The sequence below is a fragment of the Ciona robusta genome, chromosome 14, assembly GCF_009617815.1.
Source record: "Ciona robusta chromosome 14, ASM961781v2".
Classification (NCBI taxonomy): domain Eukaryota; kingdom Metazoa; phylum Chordata; class Ascidiacea; order Phlebobranchia; family Cionidae; genus Ciona; species Ciona robusta.
Window position 1 is genome coordinate 783,711 of NC_143248.1, and position 26,361 is coordinate 810,071.

A 26,361-nucleotide genomic window follows, 5' to 3' on the forward strand; every position below is an offset into this window, starting at 1 on the left:
TAACCCAAACAACAACTGCTAGATTAGCAATACACACGTCTAAATACAATCGAAATTCTGACGGTTAGCATACACTAAGTTTTAAGACTTTAACAAAATAATAAACCATTTAATTGAGTATTAACTGACTTGGTAAGTTTCATTACCAAACAATAACACAATAAATTTTGAAGGCCCTTGCCAATTTAATGTACACTTTATTTCAGGCATTTAATATAATCTTAAAAAGAAATAATACGAAAAAAGTTTAGAAAGTGTTGCACGATTTCATTTTACGCAAGTTACGAACTGGCTACATGAAGAGGAGCCAGCAAATTGCGCAACACACCACTGACTTAGATTGGTGACTGCATTAAAATAAGCGTTTTTGTCAACCAAGAAAAAATATGAATATCTGGTAAAAACGAAGTGGGGCAGTGTAACAACTCGGCTGCCTTTTGTATATTGCTTATTATGTTGGGATACAAGCACCTCTAGCCAGGGTGCCAATAAATAGAGTTGAAAGTACCAATGTTTCCGAGTGTTAATCCATGTTCGAGTACAATGGGTTGATTAAAAGCAAAGTGTAACACAGTATCACATCCGACCTGGCGTGCAATTGGGAGCCACTGTACAAAAATAAATAACCGCAGAAAATGATCGGCATCATTTTCAATAACAGTCACTTGAAGGACGTCATGCCACGACAGGGGATCCCTTGTTTGTTCATCCTCACTGCTAGCGAGGCAAGCAACAGTTTTCGGCGAAAATAAAAATCCAACAATTATAGAATAGAAATGCTCTGAAATGTTCCAAAAGCAACAACAGTATTCTGCTATTTATACAAAGAAAAACATGGCGCCATTTTATAAACTCGCAGGCCGATTCGTAAGATGCATAAAAAATAAAACAAAACTTTTTCATAAATGAATGAACATCATGGCTTAGAAAAACAGGAGTTGCTCTGACGTTCGATAGAAAAACCTGCATAAATTAGAAGAAAGAAGAAAAAATAAGTGGCCAGCAACACTAGATATCAGTATTGCTTATTCATTATTCGTAACAAACTTCTCCAACCCATCACTGCTTGCCATCATGTCTTGCCCTGATGAAAGCTGGTTGCTGCCATCAGCAAACACCATATTATGACCCATCGTGTTGTTCATGCCACCCATAGTCCTAGTGAAGCCAGACATCATAGGCTGGTTGTTGTTGAAGTGTTGTTCCATAGGTGCACCTCCCATGGTTCCGTGCATCATACCAGCAGGTTGGTTCACCATTTGCACCTGCCCTGAAAGAGGGGTCGTCCTTGTATTACCCGTGGCATGTGGCGACATCTGTGGCAACCTGCCCTGTGGCATGGGTTGTGAGGGAGGCCGCGACGGCGGCACGTTCTGGTGCACGATGCCACTCTGCATGCCCTGCATGTTCATCTGCTGGTGTTGGTTTGCCACATTTTGTTGCATCATAACTTGGTGAGGTTGACCGCCCTGTTGTCCCATCATGGTAGGTTGGTTTAAACTGTTCATACTCTGTGGCATCTGTGTTTGCATTATCTGCCCCATGTTATTCTGCATTCGCATTCCCATCTAATAAACAACAAGTTATTTAAAACCCTTCAATTACACAATTGAAAAACAACACAAAAAAGGCATGAAAATATGAAACAGAAGCGTGGTATAACGACTCGCTGCCCAACCACGCGAAGATAAATAAGTTACATTAATTTTCTTTTCTTCAACTTACATTCTGGCTTCTAACTATCCTCTGTTGTTGTTGCTGTTGTTGTTGTTGTTGTAACCTTATTTGCATGGCAGTTGTTGTGTTGGCACCCGGCACCATGCGTTGGTTCGCAACAGCCTGTGAAACAATAACGTTACGAACAAAATCAAGTTACTATGTGTTTGAAGCAACAAGATGACATGCAATCTTGTGGGACAACGGCAGTCGTTATAACACCGGTGTTCATACACCTTGTGCTTCTGAGTTACCATGTGTGTAATTTTGTGATTCCTTTGTTTTTATGTATGGCTGAAAATTTAGACAACCCATAAGTGATCACTGGGTTGGAGCAATTGCCATTAAGTATCTTGTACAAGTGCAAACAGGTCCACAATAGTAGTTGCATTGGGCCTTGACCCTGTAATCCTTTCGGCTAGGGACAGGTGCGCTAATCACTGTGCCACGGCACCCATTTATACCAGGAGTTTAAAAACACAATTCATCGAACACAATCAGTTATTCCCACCTGTGAATATGGGGGTGCTGGTTGTTGGAATTGTTGTGGTTGGCCTTGATGTTGTTGTTGTTGTTGCTGTTGTTGTTGTTGTTGTAACCACCGTTGTCGTTGTTGCATATGTTGCACGTTGTTCATTTGACCTTGGATCTGCTGGGAATAATAGTCATTGTTATTCCATGTTGTTGCAACAATAGTAAAATGAGATTATATTTTAAAATATTCACTTGAATATGATTTGTAAACTTTGACTGTTGAAAAACAAAAAGTGCTAAAAACTTGCTTTTGGATGAAACATAATGTCATTTATTTACATTTATTTGGATAAAGAAGCGTGGTAGCTACACCATTTATAGACAATGTCAAACCAGCACGAAATTAAACCTTTTGGTCCATTACCCCAACACTGTATATGCACATTCTATTCTATATGGGTGAAGTCCTACAGTGAGACATGCTATGGGACCTGGGATTTAGGCCAGAGTTGTCCCATTACCCCAACATTGTATATGCACATTCTATTTTATATGGGTGAGGTCTTACAATGAGACATGCTATGGGACCTGGGATTTAGGCCAGAGTTGTCCCATTACCTCAACATTGTATATGCACATTCTATTTTATATGGGTGAGGTCCTACAGTGAGGCATGTCATGGGACCTGGGATTTAGACCAGAGTTGGCCCATCACCCCAACACTGTATATGCACATTCTATTCTATATGGGTAAGGTTCTACAGTAAAGCAAGTTACGCCATAGTTGGACAATTTCAAACACAAACCTGTGGCATTTGTTGAAGGTTCATGTTCCCAGTTTGTTGATTCATGTTCGGCATCCGGATGTTTTGTCCCATCGGTGCGTTCGTGTGGACGATGTTTTGACCCATATTCCCCCCAACTCCACCCTGTGTAATGTTAACTGGTTAAACTAAAACTGTGGAACATGAAATAAACAGTTAAACAAGTATGTTACTGTTACTTTTTAGCCAACAGTTAAACCAAAACATTGAAAAACTTTATGCGAGTTAAAAGTGTATAATGAAGTAAATTTATCATTTTTACCAACAATACTTTTATCCATGAATGCGGTTTTATACAAACACCCATGATAAAGTATACTAGTATAACGATTTGTTCAATGCAGACTTAAATGATCTGGTGCTACGAAAACGTAACCAACAGAAATCACATGAGTACTACTAGTGGTTGGACTTGATTTTTGTTGGTTATGTTTTCGTAGCACCAGATCATTACTGCATTTCACTATACTAGAATCGTTCAACTATTTGTACATCAGATCAGGGTCAGATTCGCGGAATTTATTACAAGTTTTGCAGACTTTCAAAGGCAGGATTTAGGCCAGAAATTGCCCATCACCCCAAAGGTAGTATATATAACACACATATAAACATGTATGGCTAACATTACCTGCTGTACAGTAAGTACATTCTGGTGGGGTTGGTGTCGGTTTTGACGAGTTTGTTGAATCACTCTCGCAGCAAGTTCCGGGTTCTTCGTTATTAATTTCCGAAGTTTGTCGGAATTCCCCGGTTTCATAACTGGCATGCTGGGACCGGGACTTACCCCACGGGGAATCCCGATATTCTGCTGGTTGGTAGAAGCTACGTTTGCCATGTTCGCCATGGAGGATTGACGCAAGTTAAAGTTGTTAGTGGCTTGCGGTTGGCCGCCCCACTGCCCCTGCATGGTGTTGGGGTTCATCATTGGGCGTTGGGTCATCGTTTGACCCACTGCGCGAGGGAAACCCCCTTGCACAGGGGCAGTAGCGCGGGGGCCAGAGTTAGCTGATGCTCTGGCAAGTTCCTCTGCGTGTTTCGCAGCCATTACTGCCTCACGTGGGGGACCAAACCTAACATTGCCTTGGTAGGAAGTTGGTACGTTGGGATGCGATGGACTGATCATGTTCATCTGGTTTTGTGGCATCTGTATCTGGTGTTGCATCGACATTGGTGAAGCTAAACCACCGGACATCTGGTTCATCATGCCCATTGGACCATTCGTTCTAATCTGCTGTTGGGGCATAGTGGGTTGCGGCATGCCTTTTCCCCCATGGGGCGAGACTAAATGGGTACCAGGTAACTGCTTAGCCATTCCCATTCCCCCTGCGTTGGGGGTTCCAGGTCCCCCATGCTGCGAGCCAGGGGTTCCAGGCCCCACCATGTTATTGATAGGGGTTGCAGGTTGTTCTTGCTTTGGTGTAGCGGGGGCTGCGTTAACATCCGCACCCGGTGTGTGGGGTCCTTGTTGTGCGGATGTTGCCGACATGATGGCCATCCTCCTCCTCATAAGGAAGGACTCCTGTCTCCGATGTTGCTTCTCCTGTCTCTTCATTCGCATCTTGAGGTTGTAGCAGAATGGAACGGCGCATTTAGGTTCCTGGGATCAAATAGATTTAACATAAAACTAAAGATAATTATTGATAAACCTCCAGACTGTACATTGAGCATTAATCATGTGTTACAGTTTCTTTAATGTTTTGCCGCAAAATAAAACGGTTTTGTTCAGTACATTTAGGTTCCTGAGGTGAAATACCTACTATTTTCTTTTCTATTCAATATGGGTAAAGTCCTTAAGGATTTAGGCCACACTTGGCCCAATGTATTTTTTTACTTTTGTTATTTTTATTCAAAGTTGGTTCTAGTTTTATTCGACCAAATTCTAACAATACATTCAATGTGTGAATCACAAACCTGGCAAATCTTGGCGTGGTAAACGCACAGAGCAATAACTTGTTTACAAATCGGACAACCTCCAATGGTTTTCCTCTTACAGCTCTTCGTGTGTGTCACAATCTGTAATATTAATAAGTAAGTAAACTCCTATATATATTGTCACCAAAGCTATTCAACAAATGTGTAACTATAAATAAAATAAAATTAACATTAATAAGCGATGATAACTTATATATACACAACACCCATTGCTGAAAATGGGTGTTTTTTTTAATGAGAAACAAAAGAAAATTTTTTCTTACATGAGTTAGTATTAAAACTGACCAGAAAAAAGGACAAGTTTAAACAAAATGTTTAAAAATTAATGAAAATTGTATCTTACATAGGAGATGTCACGTTTGAATTGAAACTTATATTAACATTTAGCTTGACTAGAACTCTAAGTTAAAGTATCAAAACGTAGTAAGATAACCACCATTCTAGCTGGGTTACGATTTTGCCTATTAAGTTAAAATAAACTTAATAAAATAACTACCTTTTTCATCCTTGGGCAAGCAGGTAAGTTACAGTTAGCATTTCTACATTGGCAAGCATGTACAAGGGAGTTAATGCATTGTTGCACAGCGCGTGTACGCCCCGTTTCCAAGTTACCACTCCCGGGGCCAGGGGACCCAACACCCAATGCGAGACCCATTTGTTCCATCTTATGCTCGTGCCCGATTTGACCCCAACACGTACTACATAGATCAAAGTCCTGAAAATAGACATAATTTGGTTAAAAACTGTAAACGAGTAAACTCTAAAACAAAAAGTCCAAAAATGTATAAAACTAAAAAAAAACTAAAAAAATGTTCAAAAACAAAAGTCTAAAAATAAATCAAACAACTCTTTACTATAGAAACTCACTTTTAGAAAATACAAAAAAGCCTAAAAAATTATATTTTCTACAAGAAAAGATAATTCCCGCAAATATAAAGATATACATACCTCGCACACTGTGCAGTGATATGGAGCTTCTATCCTGTTCTTACAATTATTACAAGTATAATCGAACTTCCCTTGAACATGGAGTTCCACCAACATAGCCATTGTTGACCACTGGAATATAACAGCAAAAAATGAACATCAAAAGTATTTTACAACTAATATATACAAAAATAGGAATTTTTGTTTTTCATTCTTGTATATCTAGCTGGGTTATAATAATTGTATCAATTACGTATCTATTATATTCTACAAGCATAATATACAAAACCAATTTATTTTTAAATACAAGAACTGTGATCAATTCTGCAAAATAAAAAAATCTTCACAAAAAGCACCCACAAAGTTACAGGGGAAATTTAAAGGTACATATTTACCACAATAACAACAAGTCAATTACTTTTGTTCATTTTTCCATGTTTCATACACCCACAGCCAGTGGCGCAGACAGAAAAAAAAGGGAAGGAGGGTTAAAATAAAAAAATGTTCAAATTTTTTTTTTTTTTGGGGGGGTTAAAAGGGGGGTGACCCCCTAAACCTCCCCTGGCTGCACAACTGCCAACAACCATGTATTATAACCCCACACTTACCTTTGTCCTCCGTAGCGATGAGAATTCATAATGTTTCTCGCGAGCCAGTGTTAAGAATGAATCTCTCCCGTCCATCAACTCGCACGGCATCAGCGGATCGGGGTCGGCTATCGAACCAAGCTTACTTATCGTGTCGGCAGCTTGTAAACGGATAACAAAGAAAACCTGGGGTGAAAAAAAACTGGGTTAACAACTTTTCAACATATTTATAAAGACAGGGGGGCTACACATTTTTTGACATAATTTTTGGGGGTAACACACCAAAACCTTCCAGTTATATAAAGTCTTAACATAAACAAAACATGGAGTGAAAGATTCTGTTCAACTTATTAGGTATTCACATTTTTTTTGAATCTAATTGCTACTGAATTTTTGAAAACTAATTTTTTGATTCATTTACTGCATGTTGTTCAAGCCTCAGTGCCGCGTTTTGTTGCATTATAAACTAAGAAGGATTCGTTAAGTAACCATTGTTATCAGTTGATAATGTATGTGGCAACTCCCTATTTACATCAACACAATCTCACTTCTTTATGTTTTTCCATGATTTGATAAAGTTTATCGGTCAAATCGTTCGCCACTTGTGGGATTTTCTTTTTCGCGCTTCTTTGTGAAGCTTTCTTTGTGGTTGCTTTCTTTGTCTTCTGTTTTTTATCGTTCTTCGAGTTTGGGGGGCCCTGTTCGGATTGAAGGGGGGTGAACTTGAATAATCGTGCATGGCGTGAGGCCTGTGGTAAAAACGGCAATCGATGGACTTTATGCAAAGCTTAGCTCAGCATATACCACGGCTTGTCATATAATAATAACAGTCACAAAACCTATATATAAGTCTGGTCTACACTTAAGGTGTACCTTAGTGGGCACGAAGTGTATAAAACAAAACACCCGTGTTATAACGACTGTCGTTTTCACAGCCATGCATGCAAGTTACATTCATTCAAGACATAACAGGTAAAATTATGATACACTAAAAAGACAATTTGGGTACAGATGTAAGATGTACATAAACATTGCTTTGTCTGCATTTAACCTTAGTCTACTTTTAAGATGAAGTCGATACAGCAATGAGTAAAATATTGATTATCACAATCAGACAACCACCATGAACCCACCTCTTCAGCAGCAGCTTGTTCATTCGCCTCCGCTTGTTTCCGATCTTCCTCCTCCTGTTCTAACTCCTTGATACTCTCCTCTAATACATTGGGCCAGAAGTCGCCCTCGAAATACGGGAGTTCCCTCGCAGCTTGTAAGCGATCGTCCTTGGCTTGTTTATAAATATCCTTGTATTCAAGCACTACCTGGTCAACCTGGTGAATACAATGTTTAATTTAAAGTAGGGATGGGCCGAATCGAATCCGAATCCGAATATTCGGCGTTGTTCGACGCATTTTTAGGTATTCGATCGAATCCGAATATGCGTGGTCGAATCCGAATACTTTCTATTGCCCACGAAATACCACACACATACTACTAAATTCGCCAAAACAGTAATTTCGTGATCGTCTGAATATAAAAAATCTTGATTTTACAACCAACAATTACGCGGGTTTCACATTAGAGTTTATAACGTAACTCAGTTCACACAAATTTCGTTCGAATTTACTCTAAGAAAGTAACGAATCGCAGCGCCTACGAACTACTTAATGGCCTATGTTTCCGCGTATGATTTGGTAATTAAAAGCGAAAAATCGTAAAACTATTTTTATTTTAATATTGCAAAATCTTCTGTAACAGTTATAAATAAATGTTGTTTAAATTTTGTTAACTTGAATTAACCAGTAGCAGTAGTTAATTCTACATCTCGTAACAGTGCAATTCACGAAACTCGTAGTCTTGTGCGGTCTCTTTGATCGTGAACCACGTGTTCGTTTGATCGGAAACCACGTGTTTTGTGGAATTTTTATTAACGCGCCTTCAGACTAAAACCGAACTTGTTCGCGTGCGCCTTTTCTCCTTAATGACGTTATTAGCTTTCGGCCTCCGCCTATTCTTTATGGCGCACTCTCAGAAGCTTAGCTTTATACAATGTCCGATTCCATATTTAAAAATTAACGAAACTATTACAATTTATAAATTTTACATGCCTGGCTACAGGTAAAATACGATAAAACAAAATATGAATTAAATTCGACCGTATTCATAACGAAAAATCTACTGGTCAATACAACGTTTTAACTTTGTACTTCTGGATCCTATAATGGTGTAGAAATCGAGTAAACCTTTGATGGCATGTGGCCAATAGCCGGTGCGTCGCCTTTTATATGCACTCGGCCGGCGTTGATTGACAGGTTTTTAATTAATTTCTCGGCTCGCAGATAACGCTACGATAGAACGCTACCAATAGAAACGACGCTGGATATGCACCGGTTATACAATTTCATTTGTTTCACCGCAGTAAATTAGTTGAATGACGTCATCGAATATTCGGATTCGATCGAATATTAGACCCTAGATATTCGGATTCGTCGAATCCGAATAGTTTTGATCTCAGCCCATCCCTAATTTAAAGTGCATTTTTTATACAGCAATATTTTCTTAGACAGTAACATGTAGATAATTAGATAACTCCAAATGTATAGTACTGTGGGTAACATTTATATCGATTTTGAATATATTTTACTGCTGTTATGCATTAGAAAAGGTAGTTTAGGTAACATTAATGATCAAATACAATGATTGATGAGGTAAAAAATTACACACATTATTACTTAAGAATTAGATACATAAACTAATAACACTTAAGAGTTTAAGACACATATGCTTTATTTAACTTTATCTACAACACCCCTCCTATTTGCCAAGACAGTATATTAGACATAGCTTATTGAACACTTTAAAATTGTTCCAATCTCCACCAAAATAAAATCACAACAAATTATAAAACATCCCCAAACAAAATATAATATTGTGGCGGCCCGCCACTTGTGTGTGCGCCGACGCGTACTCGAGTGCCTTTTTCTCACGTTTATCTTCCGTATAAATACCGCGCCTTGTGGTCATTCACCCTCTTAGCTTACCGCTCCAATACAACATTCTGCAACCGCTACAATATAAAGTAATATTAACGCTTACAATTGCTTTGTCCAGCATTTTCTTGTACCATTCTTGTAATCGCTTTGGTTTTGGGATCTTTTGCTCCGGAGGATGGCAATGGAAGACGTAATCATCTCCTTCGCTTGGAGGACAAGCCCAAATATGGGCGAACTCGTATCTAAAAAACAATGGTGTCTAGTTAGGAAAATTAAAATTTCAAAACATAAAAAAATCAATTTTTATCCAAAAAAACAAACAAAAATGCATCTAATATAAAAAGTAGTTTTACTTTCAAACAATAAACAAAAAAGCAAATTACAAAAAAATTAGAATCAATTTACTATAGCCTATATATATATATATATAACTAAAATAACAACTTTTTATCAGATTGAAACTAATTTACCCCAAATTCTTGCAGTATTCAAAATATCCGATCAGAATCTCATGATAGACAGCCGTTCTTAGGTGTCGTGGACGGAAGAAATGAACTGAGTCAAGATACGATAGATACACTCGTCTTTGGTTTGGTATTGGAGCGTCAGACCCGTATTCCTGGTGAAAGGTAAAGTATTAAGGTATATGTTATGTTACTTCTGCTACCAGGCATAATGTAAATAATATTTCATCTAGTATATAAATAAATTTCATAACATAGCAGCAAATTTCCATAGTTTAAAATTATCAAATATTCTGTTACTTCTGCTACCAGGCATAATATATAATCCTTTTATCTGGTGTGTAACGAATTTGCAATTTTCATAGCATTTGCAAAGTTTAAAAACAGCAAATATTCTGTTACTTCTGCTACCAGGCATAATGTAAATAATCTTTTAGCGGCTAAAACTGTTTCATCTGCCCTTCGACAAGACTTCATCAGGAAATGTAACGCAACAATAAATATATATATGAGCGAAAACATTGCGCAAAAAAACGTTCATGTTTTCATGCCGGATGCAGCCACTAAATGATTTTGGCGACTAAAACTTGGTGGGTCACATTTGGTATTGCGTAATTACTTTTATCTACATTGCATATTAAACACTGTTACTACCACTACAGTAATATACATTAGTTGTTACCTGCACATGGACACCAAAGAAACAGATATCGACCCCATCTATTTCCTCAAACGCAAAGAAAGCCTTGGCCTTGTAGGGGAAAGTCTCCGGCATTTCTTTTGAATCAACGAACCTGAAGTTTAAAAGTTGGTTAGGTGATTTAGAACAGAATGTGCATATACAATGTTGGGGTAATAGACCAACTCTATAGGACCTCACCCATATAGAATAGAATGTTCATATACAATGTTGGGGTAATAGACCAACTCTATAGGACCTCACCCATATAGAATAGAATGTTCATATACAATGTTTGGGTAATGGACCAAGTCCCAGGTCCCATGACATAGCTTACTGTAATACGGCAACCATATAGAATAGTAATAAACCCAATAGAACATCTATCTTACTTTGACTTCATCCCAGGTTTTACTTCAACCGTTTTCTCTCCACTGTAGACTGAACGAATGTGAATATAACCAGCTTCGTTATTTGTATCATGTCGCTTGAGATAGCTGTTCACTCTGTGTTCAATGTGCTCACTAAGTTTGTTGTGTGGCAACTTGCTTGCCATGAACCTGTTCGGCTTCCGCTGGCTGCCACGGCTCCGGTGACAATTGTCACACACAAACCTGGAGGGGATATGGTTTAGTCAGTTTTTACCTACTTTAAATTTAAGTCAAAACATTTTACAAACTAAATATTTGATCGTTTTCACAAGAAAGAAGCCTAATTTTATATTGGTTTTTAAATATACATTCCCAGTGTATATTTCACCATGTTAATTAAAACATTTATTTAGGTGTACATTAGGATTAAATAATTTTTTAACAATTTTTTACGCTTTTTATAATAAATTGCTTTATCTGTAAAATTGTAATATCTTTAAAAAGACCCACCCTTCCGGCCATATTTGTGGATTATATAACACACATATGGTGTGTAGCTTCCTTCCGCATTCATCACATTGGACAAACGGTTCGGGATCAAGAACGTCATTTTTCTTCTTCATAAAATCTCGTTTTGGCACCGAACTAAAAAAAAATTAAATATTGAAACTAAATATATACATAGTGGGATGGGGAAGTTGGGACACATTTAACCTCTATTTTCTCGTTCCATTTGGTAGTAAACAAGGAACATTCAAAGAATTATAAAACTGTATCCTCATGACTAACATAGACCGTTGTTAATTGTTTAAAACACGATCAGGATATTTGGATATTATGCGCCAAAAGTGTCCCATCTTCCCCCACCCTACTATATATAGGCTTAGGTACTGAACTAGAAAGATACATAGTACTGTGGAGTAAGGTGGATACTGGGCACACAATATCTCAAATTGCCTGGATGTGTTGAACAATTAACAACGCTCTTTTAGAGTGGCAGGGATACGGTTATATAGTGTTTGTTTACTGAAAAATGGGATGAAAAAATAAATGAAAATATTAAAATGTAGAAAGTTAAAAAAATTTAAAGTTTTTATTTGTAAAAGTAACCGAACCCTAGATAACACACAAGAAATAAATACAACTTACTTTGATCCTTGGCCAGGTTCATCACTTAGTGAGACGAGGTCACCCTGGATGTCGTTGAAACATTTCTCACAGAAATCGTAACGATCCGATAACAAACCATATTTTGGGGAACTTGAAAAATAAAGGAATTATCATGTGTATGGGTGCATGTGGAACTTGTTTATTCTCTCATGGCGGGGCAACGACAGTCGTTGTGACATAAATGTTCTGTGTCATACACTTCGTGTTTACTTGCGAATTACCATGTATGTAACTTAATTATCCTCGCATGGCAGGAAAATGACTGTCGTTATAACACAGGTATTCTGTTCCGTACACCTTGTGTTTGCTTACTAATTACCACGTATGTAACCTTTTTTATCACATGACGAAGCAATAACTGTCGTAAAACACAGGTTTTCGGTTTCGTAAAACTCGTGCCCGCTTACAAGTTACAACAGGCGTAACTTTGTGGGTGATTATAAAATAAATTAGCCAAAAGTTAATAAAATTCTAACGTTATGTGTTCTATAATTATGGCAAAACACATATTCTTCATGCTGCTCATTCTTACCTGTTCTGATATTCATAATATACAGCACCAGTCTGTATCGTACACAATGCTTTCCCATAACAACACAACGTCATTGGCATAAACTCAAGCTAGAAAATAAAAATTAAGTTTAAAATTTTAAAACTATATATATTATATGAATGCTTTGTTTAGTTTTATTTTAAGCTTATTTAACCTTTCTTTAAATCATAACAAAATTTAGTCGGAAACCAAATAAAAATAATAGTTTGTATAGTAGGGATGGGCTGAGATCAAAACTATTCGGATTCGACGAATCCGAATATCTAGGGTCTAATATTCGATCGAATCCGAATATTCGATGACGTCATTCAACTAATTTACTGCGGTGAAACAAATGAAATTGTATAACCGGTGCATATCCAGCGTCGTTTCTATTGGTAGCGTTCTATCGTAGCGTTATCTGCGAGCCGAGAAATTAATTAAAAACCTGTCAATCAACGCCGGCAGTGCATATAAAAGGCGACGCACCGGCTATTGGCCACATGCCATCAAAGGTTTACTCGATTTCTACACCATTATAGGATCCAGAAGTACAAAGTTAAAACGTTGTATTGACCAGTAGATTTTTCGTTATGAATACGGTCGAATTTAATTCATATTTTGTTTTATCGTATTTTACCTGTAGCCAGGCATGTAAAATTTATAAATTGTAATAGTTTCGTTAATTTTTAAATATGGAATCGGACATTGTATAAAGCTAAGCTTCTGAGAGTGCGCCATAAAGAATAGGCGGAGGCCGAAAGCTAATAACGTCATTAAGGAGAAAAGGCGCACGCGAACAAGTTCGGTTTTAGTCTGAAGGCGCGTTAATAAAAATTCCACAAAACACGTGGTTTCCGATCAAACGAACACGTGGTTCACGATCAAAGAGACCGCACAAGACTACGAGTTTCGTGAATTGCACTGTTACGAGATGTAGAATTAACTACTGCTACTGGTTAATTCAAGTTAACAAAATTTAAACAACATTTATTTATAACTGTTACAGAAGATTTTGCAATATTAAAATAAAAATAGTTTTACGATTTTTCGCTTTTAATTACCAAATCATACGCGGAAACATAGGCCATTAAGTAGTTCGTAGGCGCTGCGATTCGTTACTTTCTTAGAGTAAATTCGAACGAAATTTGTGTGAACTGAGTTACGTTATAAACTCTAATGTGAAACCCGCGTAATTGTTGGTTGTAAAATCAAGATTTTTTATATTCAGACGATCACGAAATTACTGTTTTGGCGAATTTAGTAGTATGTGTGTGGTATTTCGTGGGCAATAGAAAGTATTCGGATTCGACCACGCATATTCGGATTCGATCGAATACCTAAAAATGCGTCGAACAACGCCGAATATTCGGATTCGGATTCGATTCGGCCCATCCCTATTGTATAGACATAACAGCAGAATAAAGCTGTTTCACACCCAAAACTGGGTCTCTAACACATAAAATGTCACCCCTGTTTCAAAAGTTATGATGACATACCATCCTAGGCACCAATAACAATAGAACTATAAAACTGAGATGCGAAAACATATAATATCACCCCTGTTTTAAAAGTTCGGGTGAAATGAACCCCTAATATAACACGGGTTAGACCAATGAAACTGGGGTGATTTCATATGATTTAGCACCCCCGTTTTAAAAGTTGAGGTGAATTCTGACATGAACCAATAACATTACACCAATAAACATAATCTCACCTTTCTACCACAACAGTAACCAAGCTCTTGCATAACTGGATCGATCTCTTGTTCAAAGATCTCCTTTAACCTCGTGCAGTATTTATACACCCTTGATGTTTTGCGATTATACAACCAAGCATTGTGAAACATCAACCACACATCGTTCACAAACTCCCATGGCTCCTGGTATTCTCCAACTTCAAGCTTTTTACGAATAGTTGTGAGATCAATAGGATTCTTCACGATGTCATAATAATCCTGAAAATTAAAACAACATTTAATGAAAATATTTAACTTTTCTGCTGTTTACTATTTCCTGCTACGAAAATGTAACAACGCACCAAATTCTTACTGTATTACTTTACACAAGAATCGTTCAACTCTATGAGCACCAGATCAGGGTCAGATTCGCAGAATTTATTACAAGTTAACTTTACAACCAAAAAAGTAGATTTATAATACAGTGAAACTATCCCTGCCTCCCCTGAATTAGAAAAAGTTTGGCGCCTATGGTTTAAAATAATACAACTTACTGGTATATTGAGTCTATCTGGATCCACCGGATAACGGAAAGGAATGGATTCTGGGTCTTGCTTGAACAATTTCTCAACTATCGGCATTAAGACTTGGAGTAATTCGTTCGGGGGAAACACTGTGGGAGGGTGGGGTAAAGTAAGTATGTGGGTTGGGGTGACATTGTTAAGTTACAAAGTTTTCAAAATTGAAGTAAAATCACATTAAAGATGGAAAAACAATAAAATAAAAAGGAATAGAAATAGTACCACTGCAGAACTACTAAGAACCATATTGTCTAACACAGAGTAAAGAAAATGTTGGGCAGAAGTTAAATGACACAAGATATCCCAATACGCTGTTAACATGCAGTTAAGTTAAATAACTCTTGTTTTGTTGCTATAGCACTGTAGGTGAGGGTAAGTATGTGTTAATGGTGTTGCTATGTGTATAGGTGTCACGTTTTTTTTTTTTTAAGCAATAACTTGAGATAACAGTGTTAAAATTGCAGTTACATTTAAACAGCTGACAGTTTGTGGCTATAACTTGATGAATGTGTGTAGGAAATTTATTTTTCATTGACTAGTTATTTGTTTGGAGACAGTAATTTCTCATTATACCAAAGTACGGCAATCAAGGGGTAAAAAGCCAGAGACATCCCTAGCTTAATACATTGTATATCAGATGTAAAAAAGCACCAAACAAACCTTTTGCAGGTCGTGGAACTTTGGTAGAAGCAGCAGCTTTAGTTGCAACAGTGGTTGTCGTTGATTCACTTTTGATGTTTGGTTCTGTTTTAATAAAGGTGGCAGATGCTGATGTGTTGTTCATTGTACTTCCTATTGGTTTACCATCAGCGTCTGGTTCCATCTGTGTAGTATATTGGGTCAAGAAAACTTATAGATATGAGAATATTTTACTTTTATGTCGTGACCCTTTAGTTTGAATCTACTGTACTTTTCCACAACCCTTCACGGTTAATTGCTTAATATAGTAGGGTTTCATTCTGTTTTCTCGTAACATTTGGTAGTAAACAAAGAAAATTCAAAGAATTATAAAACCGTATCTCCTTGACTTCCATAGACTGGTGTTAGTTGTTTAAAACACGATCAGGAATCAGGATATTTGGATATTCTGTGCTAAAGGTATCCCATCTTCCCCACCCTACTATATATGAAATACTTAGTGGAAAATTGGTGAACTTTCGGTGACCCCTAAAGCTTGTTACCCCCAGTTTAAAAAGCCTTAACTTAAGTTGGCAAAATGCATATCAATTCTTCAATATTTTTACATAAGTTACCTTTATGGATTTTCCCATGGATTTCCCTGCTTCAGTGGATGGCTTCCTATTTATAAATGGAGTTGGTGAGACTTTGGTGCTAGTGGGCGTGGGAATTGTTACAAACGATAGCGGGGACCCAGTTTCAGTTGAACTGGTGCTTATCATAGAGGTAGTGGTAGTAGTCTGCATGTTTACTGCAGGTTTCATGTTGTTTATTGACCCCATAGTAGCTGGTAGGTTTCCGTCAGCCATCATTTGGTTTCCTTGCTGTTGTGTTGTAACGTTGGGCAAGGAGTTTTGGAAGTTGTTGTTCATCCCTGGTTGGCTGCGTTGGATGAATGAATTATCTTGCGTTGTTTCATTCATCATGGAGTTGTTGTTGGGAGGTTGGATGTTGGGATCGGAGGAGTTAAGAGGAGGACATTGGTTGTTCATTCCAGGGATTTGAATTTGGTTTGAGAATGATGTAGTCCCAAATTGCTGCGAATTTTTTTGTACACATTAAAAACAAAATCTATACATAAACATATCTGAAAGTAAATTTTCTTATTTATACCTTTTTTCATTTTTAACCATTTTTACAGATGTAAGTGTAAATAATAGAAACAAAAGTATCTTTTTTAAGTATCAGATCTTAACTTTTGCGCCCACGTTACTTTCGGACAAACGTTGTTCGTGTAATTGTAAAACCTGGCCTAATCCTTGGTCCTCACCCATACAGAATAGAATCCTCGAAACATTTAAATACTTACTTGGTTGGTGATGGTCATTGGGCTGTTGGATAATGGTGGTGATGTCATAGGAGGGCGATTTGCATTCGAAGAATCAATTTCCTTCATTGCGAGGGCAAACTACAAATAATAGAATGTTATATTGACTGGAGTAATGGGGCAACTTGGGATAAATCCTAGGACCAATGGCGTGTCAGGCTGCGGGACTTTACCCATATAAAATGGAATGTTGTATTAACTATTGTTTTATTCACTAATATAATACTGTGGGGTAAATGGATACAATTGCACATAATATCCAATATTTTTTAAACAATTAACGCTCTTTTAAAGTTGCAAGAATACCGTTATATAATTTTGTAACTATTCTTGGGGCGTCGCGTAAAAATGTTCCAAAATTGAGACTTTAAATTTGTGTCTTTAGATTAACACAACAGCAAACAAACTAACCTGGCGTATTGTTCCGGACAGTGGAGTATTCGGATTATTGTTGTTTACAACACCATTAGTTGGCATGTTGATATTACTGGCTGGGTTGACTTGAGATTGATCCATATAGTTAACATTGTTAACTTGGTTCACCATCCGTAGTTGGCTTGGACCACCAGGAGCTTTGTTCATGAAACCACCAGCCAATCTGTGTTGCTGTTGCTGTTGCTGTTGCTGTTGTTGTTGTTGTTGTTGTTGGCTAACACTGGTAGGTCCATTCATGGCACCTGGGGTGGGGAAGATATTTAAGTTAGTTGGGTTAATTATGCCAACAATCATAGGCACCTAACATTGGTACTTATGCATGAATACTCTGGAATGAATTATGATATCCTGTGTGAATAATGGGTACACACAAATAGTAACAGGTTAATTGGTAATAACACACCAATTAAAGGTATTAACATGAGCATGCCGCCTTAAGACAACCCTGGTTTTTAGGAAAGTGGGCACCTATGTATATAATGATAAAAACCCATACCTAGCGGCTTCTTTTGCCTTTTTTCTTCCAGTTCTTTTTGTATTTTATAAATCTTTTCGGCAAGAAGGTGATAATACTCCTCCTAATAAATAAAAGTGAATGAATGGAAGAATGTTACTTTTTATCTTCGCATAACGGGGGCAACGACAGTTGTTATAACACAGGTGTTCTGTTTCATACACCTTGTGTCTGCTTACAAGTTATCATTGGGTGATTGTTTTTTTCTGTATGGCTGACAATATAAACAACCCATAAGTGACCACTGGGTTGGAGTATTGGATATTAATTGTCTTGCCCAAGGACACATACTTCCACAATAGTAGCAGCGACGAGCCTTGAACCCGTAACTTCTGGTTCAGAGGCAGGAGTGCTAACCACTTTCCCACAGTGCACATATCGAATATAAACAATATTTCACCCTTGAGCTGGCTTGTTCATACATCGACCCCTCTACTTTACGAGCGAATGAAAGAAGTTTAATCATTCGAACATCCGTCATTGAAATTTTATCCGGGGTGGGGAAAATATTTTGAACTCTGGAAAAAAAACAAGTATGCAAGTTTAGATAATAATGTAGATACTACCACAATATATCAGGTTACCTTATATAAACACATAAGCATTAAAATCGTTCTAAAATAAACACAACTGGTATAATTACCAGGCAATGAAAATACTTATAAATGTAAATCACACTTTTCCTATTTAACCTGTGCTTGACAATTTGAATATCAAACAGAGAATGAAATATAAAAAAAGAGACACGTAAGAAAACATTACAAGAGCATAATTATGGCAATTTCTATAAAAACTTAGCCTTTCACTAAACGTTAAGTTTCCTTGTATTTAATGGCTTTTATCCTAAACAATACCCTAACCCATCAATAACATGTGTACTTACAACTTCTGCACCAAATAATTTCGAAGTTCTTCTTTCACTTGTGAATGCCATTGGTGTACAGTACGTGGTTGTGCCATGGGTCCTACACCCGCCATTTCTTGACCAGATCTATAAATGAAGGAATGTAACTTATTTATCCTGCATGGCAGGGTAATTGCAGTCGGCATTTCATATTTCTTAACTTAAAACCACGTTCGGATAGTTTACTATTTAGCGAATAGACGCACAATATACTAAGCAGTAGCACCAAAATCCAATATTTCCTGATAGTGTTTTTACAACTAACAATGCCCTTTAGAGGCATGAGGATACGGTTACATAATTTGTTAAACAGACTTTGCTTACTGCCCCATCTTACCCCAACCTACTTTTGCTATACAGAATAATACAAGTCAACTTACGTGGAAGTTATTTCAGAGTTTTGCACGGAACTAGGGGTAGATAATGCTCCACCTGCGGAAATATTCTTGTTAGCTTGTCTTTACTTAATTATATGCTGTTGTAAACTTGTTCCAGTATAATATTAGAGATAATACTCTAGATAGTTGTTATTATCATAAGTTATACAACAATGTTTCGCAACTTGAATAAGAATTAAATTCTGGCCTAAAGCCCAGGCCCATGGCATGCCTCACTGTAGGACCTCAACCATATAAAATGGAATGTGCATATACAATGTTGGGGTAATGGGCCAACTGTGGCCTAAATCCCAGGCCCCATGGCAAGCCTTGCTGTAGGACCTCACACGTACAGAATAGAATGTGCATTTACAATGTTGGGGTAATATGGGCCAACTCTGGTCTAAATCCAAGGTCCCATGGCATGCCTCACTGTAGGACCTGACCCATACAGAACATAAACTTACCAGAAGGAGCAGGTTTCCATGAGCTGTTAAGGCCAAGAACTTCTTGCACTTTATTTTTATCAAGGGCCATGGTAGTATGGGAGTTCTTAGTTATTTGTTGCCCAGGTTGTTGTTGGGGCTCACCTACATTGCCACGACCTATCAAAGGAAAACATTGAAAATATATATAGTTTACGCTAGTTATAAAGGTCAAAACGTTATAATCAGATGGGTCTAACATGGGAACATATATGCCCTGGAATCTATTAGGATAACCTATGTGAATCTTTTTACACATAGCAACAAGTTCAGTGGTAATAACACACTATATTTAAACTATTTTAGGCCCTATTTTTCACACAAGTGGTGTCCAAACCTATTGATTACCCAGTTAAATGTATAAAGTTTGTAATAGTTACCAATAAACATGGATTGGTTCTGCTGTGGTGTAGGGACAGATTGAAGTGCGGTGTTTATCTGGCTGTTAAACATCCCTGGTTTGTTATGCGTCACATCGTGCATCGCGTTCGGGTTGTTTGAGTTGGACTGGTTTTGTTTAAGAGGAAGACACACAGAACAATCTTCACGTTTACATTGCTTCCAATGGGAGATGATTTGGCGAGAGGACGCACAATGCGCAACTGTGAAGGTGGTGATTGGAATTAAAGACAAACGTTTTTAAACAAAGGGGAGGAATGAATAGTTGAACATACTGCACTAGTAAGCACAATGCGCAACTGTAAAGGTAAAGATCAGAATTATTATATTGTAGGTTGGGGTAAGATAAGAAATGTTTCAATATATTTATATACATATTTAGATATATGGGGAATGAATGAATATAGTAAGATGGGGTAAGACGAGACATGTTTTCTTAAACCAATTGGTAGATAATATTGCATTTTGCATATCATGCTAACTGTATCATCTTACTTCACAGTTATATAGGTTATAAACTGAATTGGTTTGCAATGGGGGATAACCTAAAGGTAAGTTCCCATATGCTAATCAGAATAAAATATCATATTAGTGTCAACAAGAAAAGTTTGTAACCGACGAAGGCAAGACATCTTACTTTGGCATTGCTTCCCCTCGGTACAAGTATTCATATGCTGAAGTACGTTTTTCATCGTTCGGCAGTGAGGTACTGCACATGTGCTTGGCTCATTCGTTGACTGAAATGTTTAGGATTATTAAATTTAGCAAAATCACATTCAAATACAATACAATAAAGTATATTTGAACTTTAAATTACACTATCTGAATGTGGGTTTAGATAACAACTACAAAAAAACAAACCTTGTTTAAAACCTTCATTTAAACTATTGGCAACTGGCATTAGTAATAAAACTATTGAAAGTGGTGCCAATTAATCCATGGCTTAACTGGAGAATTTTGGTAATTTAAAAAAAAACTTAGCATATAACAGTTTATTATTTTTAAAGTATTTAACGAAATAACATTTAAAGAATATTTACTTGAATATACTTAAACAATTTATATAAAAACTCGCTTATAACAGTTTATCATTGATAACTTAGCATATATATATATATATATCATATTAAGATCAACTTACTGCATTTTTAAGGCATCGGTGTGCATGTAACAGTAGGAATAGTTGTTGTTGTATTAACTTCCTTTTCTCGGGGTCCACAACCCCACCGCCACTTGATTGCATGCGGTTACCTGCAGGTGGAACTTGCTGCATCCCTGATTGAACCATTCCTCCTGTTTGCTGGACATTCTGGGAAATGCATGGGATTAGATAAGAGCAAATTTACATAGGTGAGTCCAAATGTAACTTATTTATCCTCGCATGGCGGGGCAACAACAGTGGGTATAACACGGGTGTTCTGTTTCATACACCTCGTGCCCACTTATAAGTTACCACGTATGTAACTTATTTATCCTCACATGACGGGGCAATGACAGTCGTTATAACATGGGTGTTCTATTTTATACACCCCATGCCCGCTTACAAGTTACCACGTATGTAACTTGAACCCGTAACCTCTGGGTTAGCCAGACCAGAAACATTACCTGCATAGGATTCATCTGTGTCGTTCGCATCATTGGGTTTGGGTTTTGTTGTGGATGCTGCATGGTTACGTTCGTCATTTGGTTCTAGTAGAAAAAAAAAATGATAAACTAGATTTATTCACAATAACTAATATTCAAACCTACTACATGCTGCTAATATTGTACAGAAAACGAAAAAATTAATAAAGAGTTTAGATTTTTTATTTTAAAGTTTTTCTAAATAACGAATATTCCAACCTGTTGCATGTTGTTGATATTAAACTGGGGTTGCCCCATGTTCATATTCTTTTGCTGGTACATGTTTTGTCGAATGGGCATCCCATCATGTGAGTTTATTATATGCATGGGCTGCATGTTGGATCCCACCACAGTTTGGCTGTTCATTGGTATATTGTTGGGTTGTTGGGGTTGGGTACCGAGCACCATGCTGTTAACCATCGTGGTATTTCCAAGAATACGATTGTTGTTGGGACGTGGAAATGCCATTCGCGTCTGATCGTGAATTAGTACAGAATTGGGGTTAAAAGTTGGTTAGTACAGAATACTAATGCTGGTTGGTAAAGAATTAGGTTAAAAATTATCTAGCATTGCATTTAGGCTCTAAATTGTTGCAGCAATCATTAAATATAATTTAGTATGTAGATTATTGTGCACTTCATTTATTCAGAGTTTACAGTGAAAAAAAAAACAAACAAAATCAGAATAAATTGAATTAAAATTACCTGCATGTTATTGGTGACACCAGGAGTGGCTTGCATGGTTTGCATCTGCATTGTATTTTGTGGTTGGCCGGCTCTGGTCATTACGTTCATACCTGGTACAGTTGCCATGCACATCTGAGGCCGCATTGGACCATTTATAAACACCTGTGGTTGTTGTTGTTGTTGTTGTAATTGTTGTTGCTGTTGTTGTTGTTGTTGCATGGTTGCATTTTGAACTTGGTTCATATTGTTTTGTTGAGTCATTTGCTGAGGAGTTATAGTGTTTCTATTGTAGACACCCGTGGTCGGCAAGCTTGCATTTATCATAGTTGGGTTGGATGATGTTAAAGTGGATTGGACACGAGGGGAGGGAGTGGTTCGCATGTTGCCGCCTGATCGTGAGATCGAAACGGACATTGAGGAATTCATTGGTGATTTGATGTTGTTAATATTGGAGCCTCCTGTGGGGCTTTGCATCGACATTAAGGAGTTAGAGGCGGGGCTTTGTTGTGGTTGGGAGGCACGGGACGGTCGGGGGCTACTTGTGCCTGTGTTTACGGGGGATGGGGTCCCTCCTGGGTACTTGGGTGACCCCCTGCCTGTCTGCAGTAGCTGTGTGACTTGTTTGTTTTGCATTGAAGCTGTGGAAGCAGGAGCGGGCATGGAAGGGGTGTTTGCTTGGGTGGGAAGAGGTTGGGGGGGTGTGGGTTGGGTTTGGCCATTATTGATGGTGGTGGGGACCGGAGGTGCCGCTGTGGACACCGTTGGCCCATTTGTTAACCCACTTGGGGTACCACAGAGGAGTTCTTCTGGTAGTTCATTTTCCAGACTAAATATATCTGGAAATAAGGAAAAATCCGAATTTTAGAAAAGATTGATACTGTTTCAGAGAAATAGTGAATCAATAATTGGCAAAACACGTAACGGTCAAGTTTTAAAAACAATGACAATATTTAATTTTGAGAAGATAGAATCTAGCCTTATTTTGTAAATAAATAATGATTAACATTTTACATGCAAATCCCCCCAAAAATAAAAAAAATCTACACTCACAGTCAAGTCATAAATCATAGAAACTTTTAGCATAAATACATTAGAAATTTAATCTAAGATTTATCAAAAAAAATCTACCTGAGGTTTTTTGTCTTTTCGAAGGTGGTGAACCATCAGCCATGGTTACTACAATAAAAACAAGATTAAAATTAGAACATTTACAAATACAATGCACTATAGGTGCCTAACATGGGTATGCTATGCAAGTGTCCATACCCAGGATATATCAAGGTATTCATGGGTACCCACTCTAGTAGAAATGCACACACGATTTAAATCTTAGAAACATGTCTTAAAATAAACACTATACAGTGGTGATAGTGCAATGATTCGTCTATTTCCAAATAACAAATTAATAATGTGACAACTAGCAAATAACTTTATTAACGTTACGCATGGAAAAGAATATGCTTCTCCAGCATAAGCTCTTACCATTTGAAATTTATGTACATCCTGATTTAAAAAAGCTTAACGCCTACACACTGTTCATACTTACTTTGCAACTTACAGAAATCACAAAACGTTTTTCAAGAAGTGAAATTTATTCATCCTTGTCATTATTAAAACTTACGGTCTATTACATAGTTTTATCGGATACTATTAGTTGAAATATTTACAAAACCTGTGAAAAGCACTCAGTTTACATTTTTTACAAAAATCTGCTTGTTTTTTACAAAATCTACCGCTTGCAACATAGTACTGGTATTTCTAGTACAAAACGCAATTGGTGAAACACAACATGCATAAAAAACAGTTCAGCAAAAAACACCAAACTCCTTAAAGATGTTGCTTATTATTACATTAACTACTGTGTACTATGGAAGAAATTATATCGCACAGCACCACAAAGTTAACGAACACGGCCATTTTGTTAATGTACATACTGGTATACATAAGCTAGCTAAACTAAAACATTAGGTCCTAAACTTTCCATTGCAACGATGTGGAGTATTATTTAAAAGTAATACATAGCAGGCTTTACTGTTTTAATGTTAAGTAAAATGTTTTACTAAATGTCAAAACCCAAACATCAATCGCGAATATAAAGGAAAGAAATGCTGGTGGCATATTCACTGACATTTCTATTATTACTTTTTGTTTGTAGCAAAAGATACAATTTTTGTAGTAAAGGTTGTTAATAAATCACTGGTGCGTTGCAACAAATAGTAGGGATTAAGTGAAGTAGAAGTATTATGACATGTGGAAATGATCTTGTAGTAGTTGCACATGGCAGATTAAGTTATAGGATTAAGTTAAGTTGAAACAATGTTAGAAACATAGGAACAAAATTTATCTAAAACGAACAACAAGTAAAACCTTAACAATGCTCAAAGTAACAAAAAGTTACAAACATGGCAAAATAATTTCATATGTAATCTGGAACTGGCATAATAAATAGTAAATGTGTTTTATCATCAGTAAACCAATCCATGATATTTTGTTAGCAGTCTATACAGAATTGCAGTGTAATATGTCGGAAAAATAAACATTGATATTTAAAAATATGCGCGAATCCACCACATGTTTTAGCGTACGAAATAATTCAACCAATTAATTTATTCCAAACATTCAGCTTTGTAATAACTAATAAACCCTTAATTTTAGGAACTTTGCCAATTGTTATTAAGTTACCTATATATAAAGGAGCCATGTTTTGCATTACAAAGCTTACACTAACTTATAAAACATAACAAATTACACCAAACCTAATCACAATGCTACATACATTTATAGTCTACTAAAATGTCCTAATCTGTCTTGGCAAGAACAAATTACACATGTGCACATTACATGACTATGTACATTAATATAACACATACCAAGAAAAAATATTTTTAAATCAGCTAAAAATGTAACTAAATAAAACTTTGTTCTGTTATTACCCAAATATTTAGTTAGTAGGCACACTGTCTATTAAAATGACATTTAACATTACAAACTTTCGCTTTGTCAAACCAAAAAAATTCGAAAATTTCTTAAACGCCGACTGGGGAGCGCGAACTAACTGCGTGCGAAAATAAAAATTATTAAATTTAAAAGTTGTCTCAATTCTTATTATACCGCTTACTTTCTGGCCACTTTCACTTACTGTACGGACGTTAAGGACAAGACCCAGTTAAATTCGGTATCAGTTCATTATTACACCGGTATAATTTGGCGTAATAGCGATTTATTTTTACGAGATTCGCAATCGAGCCCTAAAAATACTTTTAAAAGCGATAATTTCACTTTTTACGCTGCTTTGGATATTCTGTATAAACTGACTAAATATTCAACTTTTTTTGAGAAAAAAAGTAAAAATTGATATAGTTATTTAGTTAAGCTATTGTAAACATAAATACTACGACCAATTCTTCCGTTAAGATGGCGGCTGTTGTTACCTCTACATCCGGGACATCATAAAAGGGGTCAAAGGTGCCTCTTAAATTTTTGGCACTAGTGGCGCGCTTGATATAGGAGTTGTCCCCAATATTGCTTGGTCACCAATGATTCAAACCACACAAACTGTATCGAAGTTATAAGTTACTGAAACTATATTTATTGTTTATTATTATACACAATCTATCGTTCAAACACACAAGGGAAAATTTGGCAGTTTTAAATCCATTGATTTTAATTCATTTAATTGGAATAACGGTTTCATTTAATCTCCTTTCATACAGTCTTTAAACCGATTAAAATTAAAAATTACGATCAAATTTAGCTTTAAAGTATTTGCGTTACAATCGTATAAAAAACACTTTCCATTTGTATTTTGTTCGAACATAATAGAAATAGTAAAATGTATTAATGTGGTTTTTGTGGTTTCTAGGAACTTTAAACTCGTTGCCATGAAAGCTAAAATCGATCAATTTACATAAACTTTTTCAGGACAAAATATATAACTGTTTCTTTTCTATAATTATTAGATTGGTGAGTTTAAAACAAGACTAGAATCTTACCCAAATAATTGTTTAT

The 26,361-nt window shown here is 36.7% G+C and overlaps 1 protein-coding gene across 4 annotated transcripts; it reads right to left on the minus strand.

Moving 5' to 3' along the window:
• Positions 1-165: 165 nt before the first annotated feature.
• On the minus strand, positions 166-25,786 carry LOC149724695 (histone acetyltransferase p300-like). Of its 4 annotated transcripts, none has more exons than XM_089891965.1 (37): positions 23,912-25,786; positions 23,482-23,529; positions 22,372-23,189; positions 21,887-22,141; positions 21,650-21,733; positions 21,186-21,353; positions 20,682-20,781; positions 20,026-20,247; positions 19,628-19,765; positions 19,164-19,215; positions 18,763-18,870; positions 18,280-18,397; positions 17,862-17,943; positions 17,342-17,607; positions 16,913-17,011; positions 16,179-16,640; positions 15,586-15,748; positions 14,899-15,017; positions 14,384-14,623; positions 12,667-12,755; positions 12,114-12,224; positions 11,475-11,609; positions 10,986-11,207; positions 10,597-10,708; positions 9,921-10,069; positions 9,554-9,692; positions 7,594-7,788; positions 7,009-7,209; positions 6,482-6,646; positions 5,895-6,005; positions 5,443-5,661; positions 4,926-5,027; positions 3,643-4,611; positions 2,997-3,119; positions 2,228-2,368; positions 1,726-1,839; positions 166-1,568 (listed from the first exon to the last, which is right to left on the minus strand). In XM_089891965.1, the coding sequence occupies exons 2-37, from the start codon at positions 23,522-23,524 to the stop codon at positions 1,026-1,028; spliced, it is 7,377 nt and encodes a 2,458-aa protein (XP_089748091.1). In that variant the 5' UTR covers positions 23,525-23,529; positions 23,912-25,786; the 3' UTR covers positions 166-1,025. The 4 variants fall into 4 exon arrangements, with proteins under 4 accessions (XP_089748091.1, XP_089748093.1, XP_089748092.1 ...); XM_089891967.1 differs by having other exon boundaries at positions 7,009-7,158; positions 23,900-25,786; XM_089891966.1 differs by having other exon boundaries at positions 2,228-2,365; positions 23,900-25,786.
• Between the last annotated feature and the right edge of the window lie 575 nt (positions 25,787-26,361).

Bases quoted from the DNA above. Each gene is read 5' to 3' on its own strand.
- LOC149724695 (XM_089891965.1), bottom strand. From the start codon at position 23,524: ATGGCTGATGGTTCACCACCTTCGAAAAGACAAAAAACCTCAG. The intron at 18,398-18,762 runs GTAAGTACACAT...TTTTTTTTCCAG, and splicing joins AATTATTTGGTGCAGAAGTT to AGTTCAAAATATTTTCCCCA. The intron at 2,369-2,996 runs GTTTGTGTTTGA...TATTATTCCCAG, and splicing joins ACCTTCAACAAATGCCACAG to CAGATCCAAGGTCAAATGAA.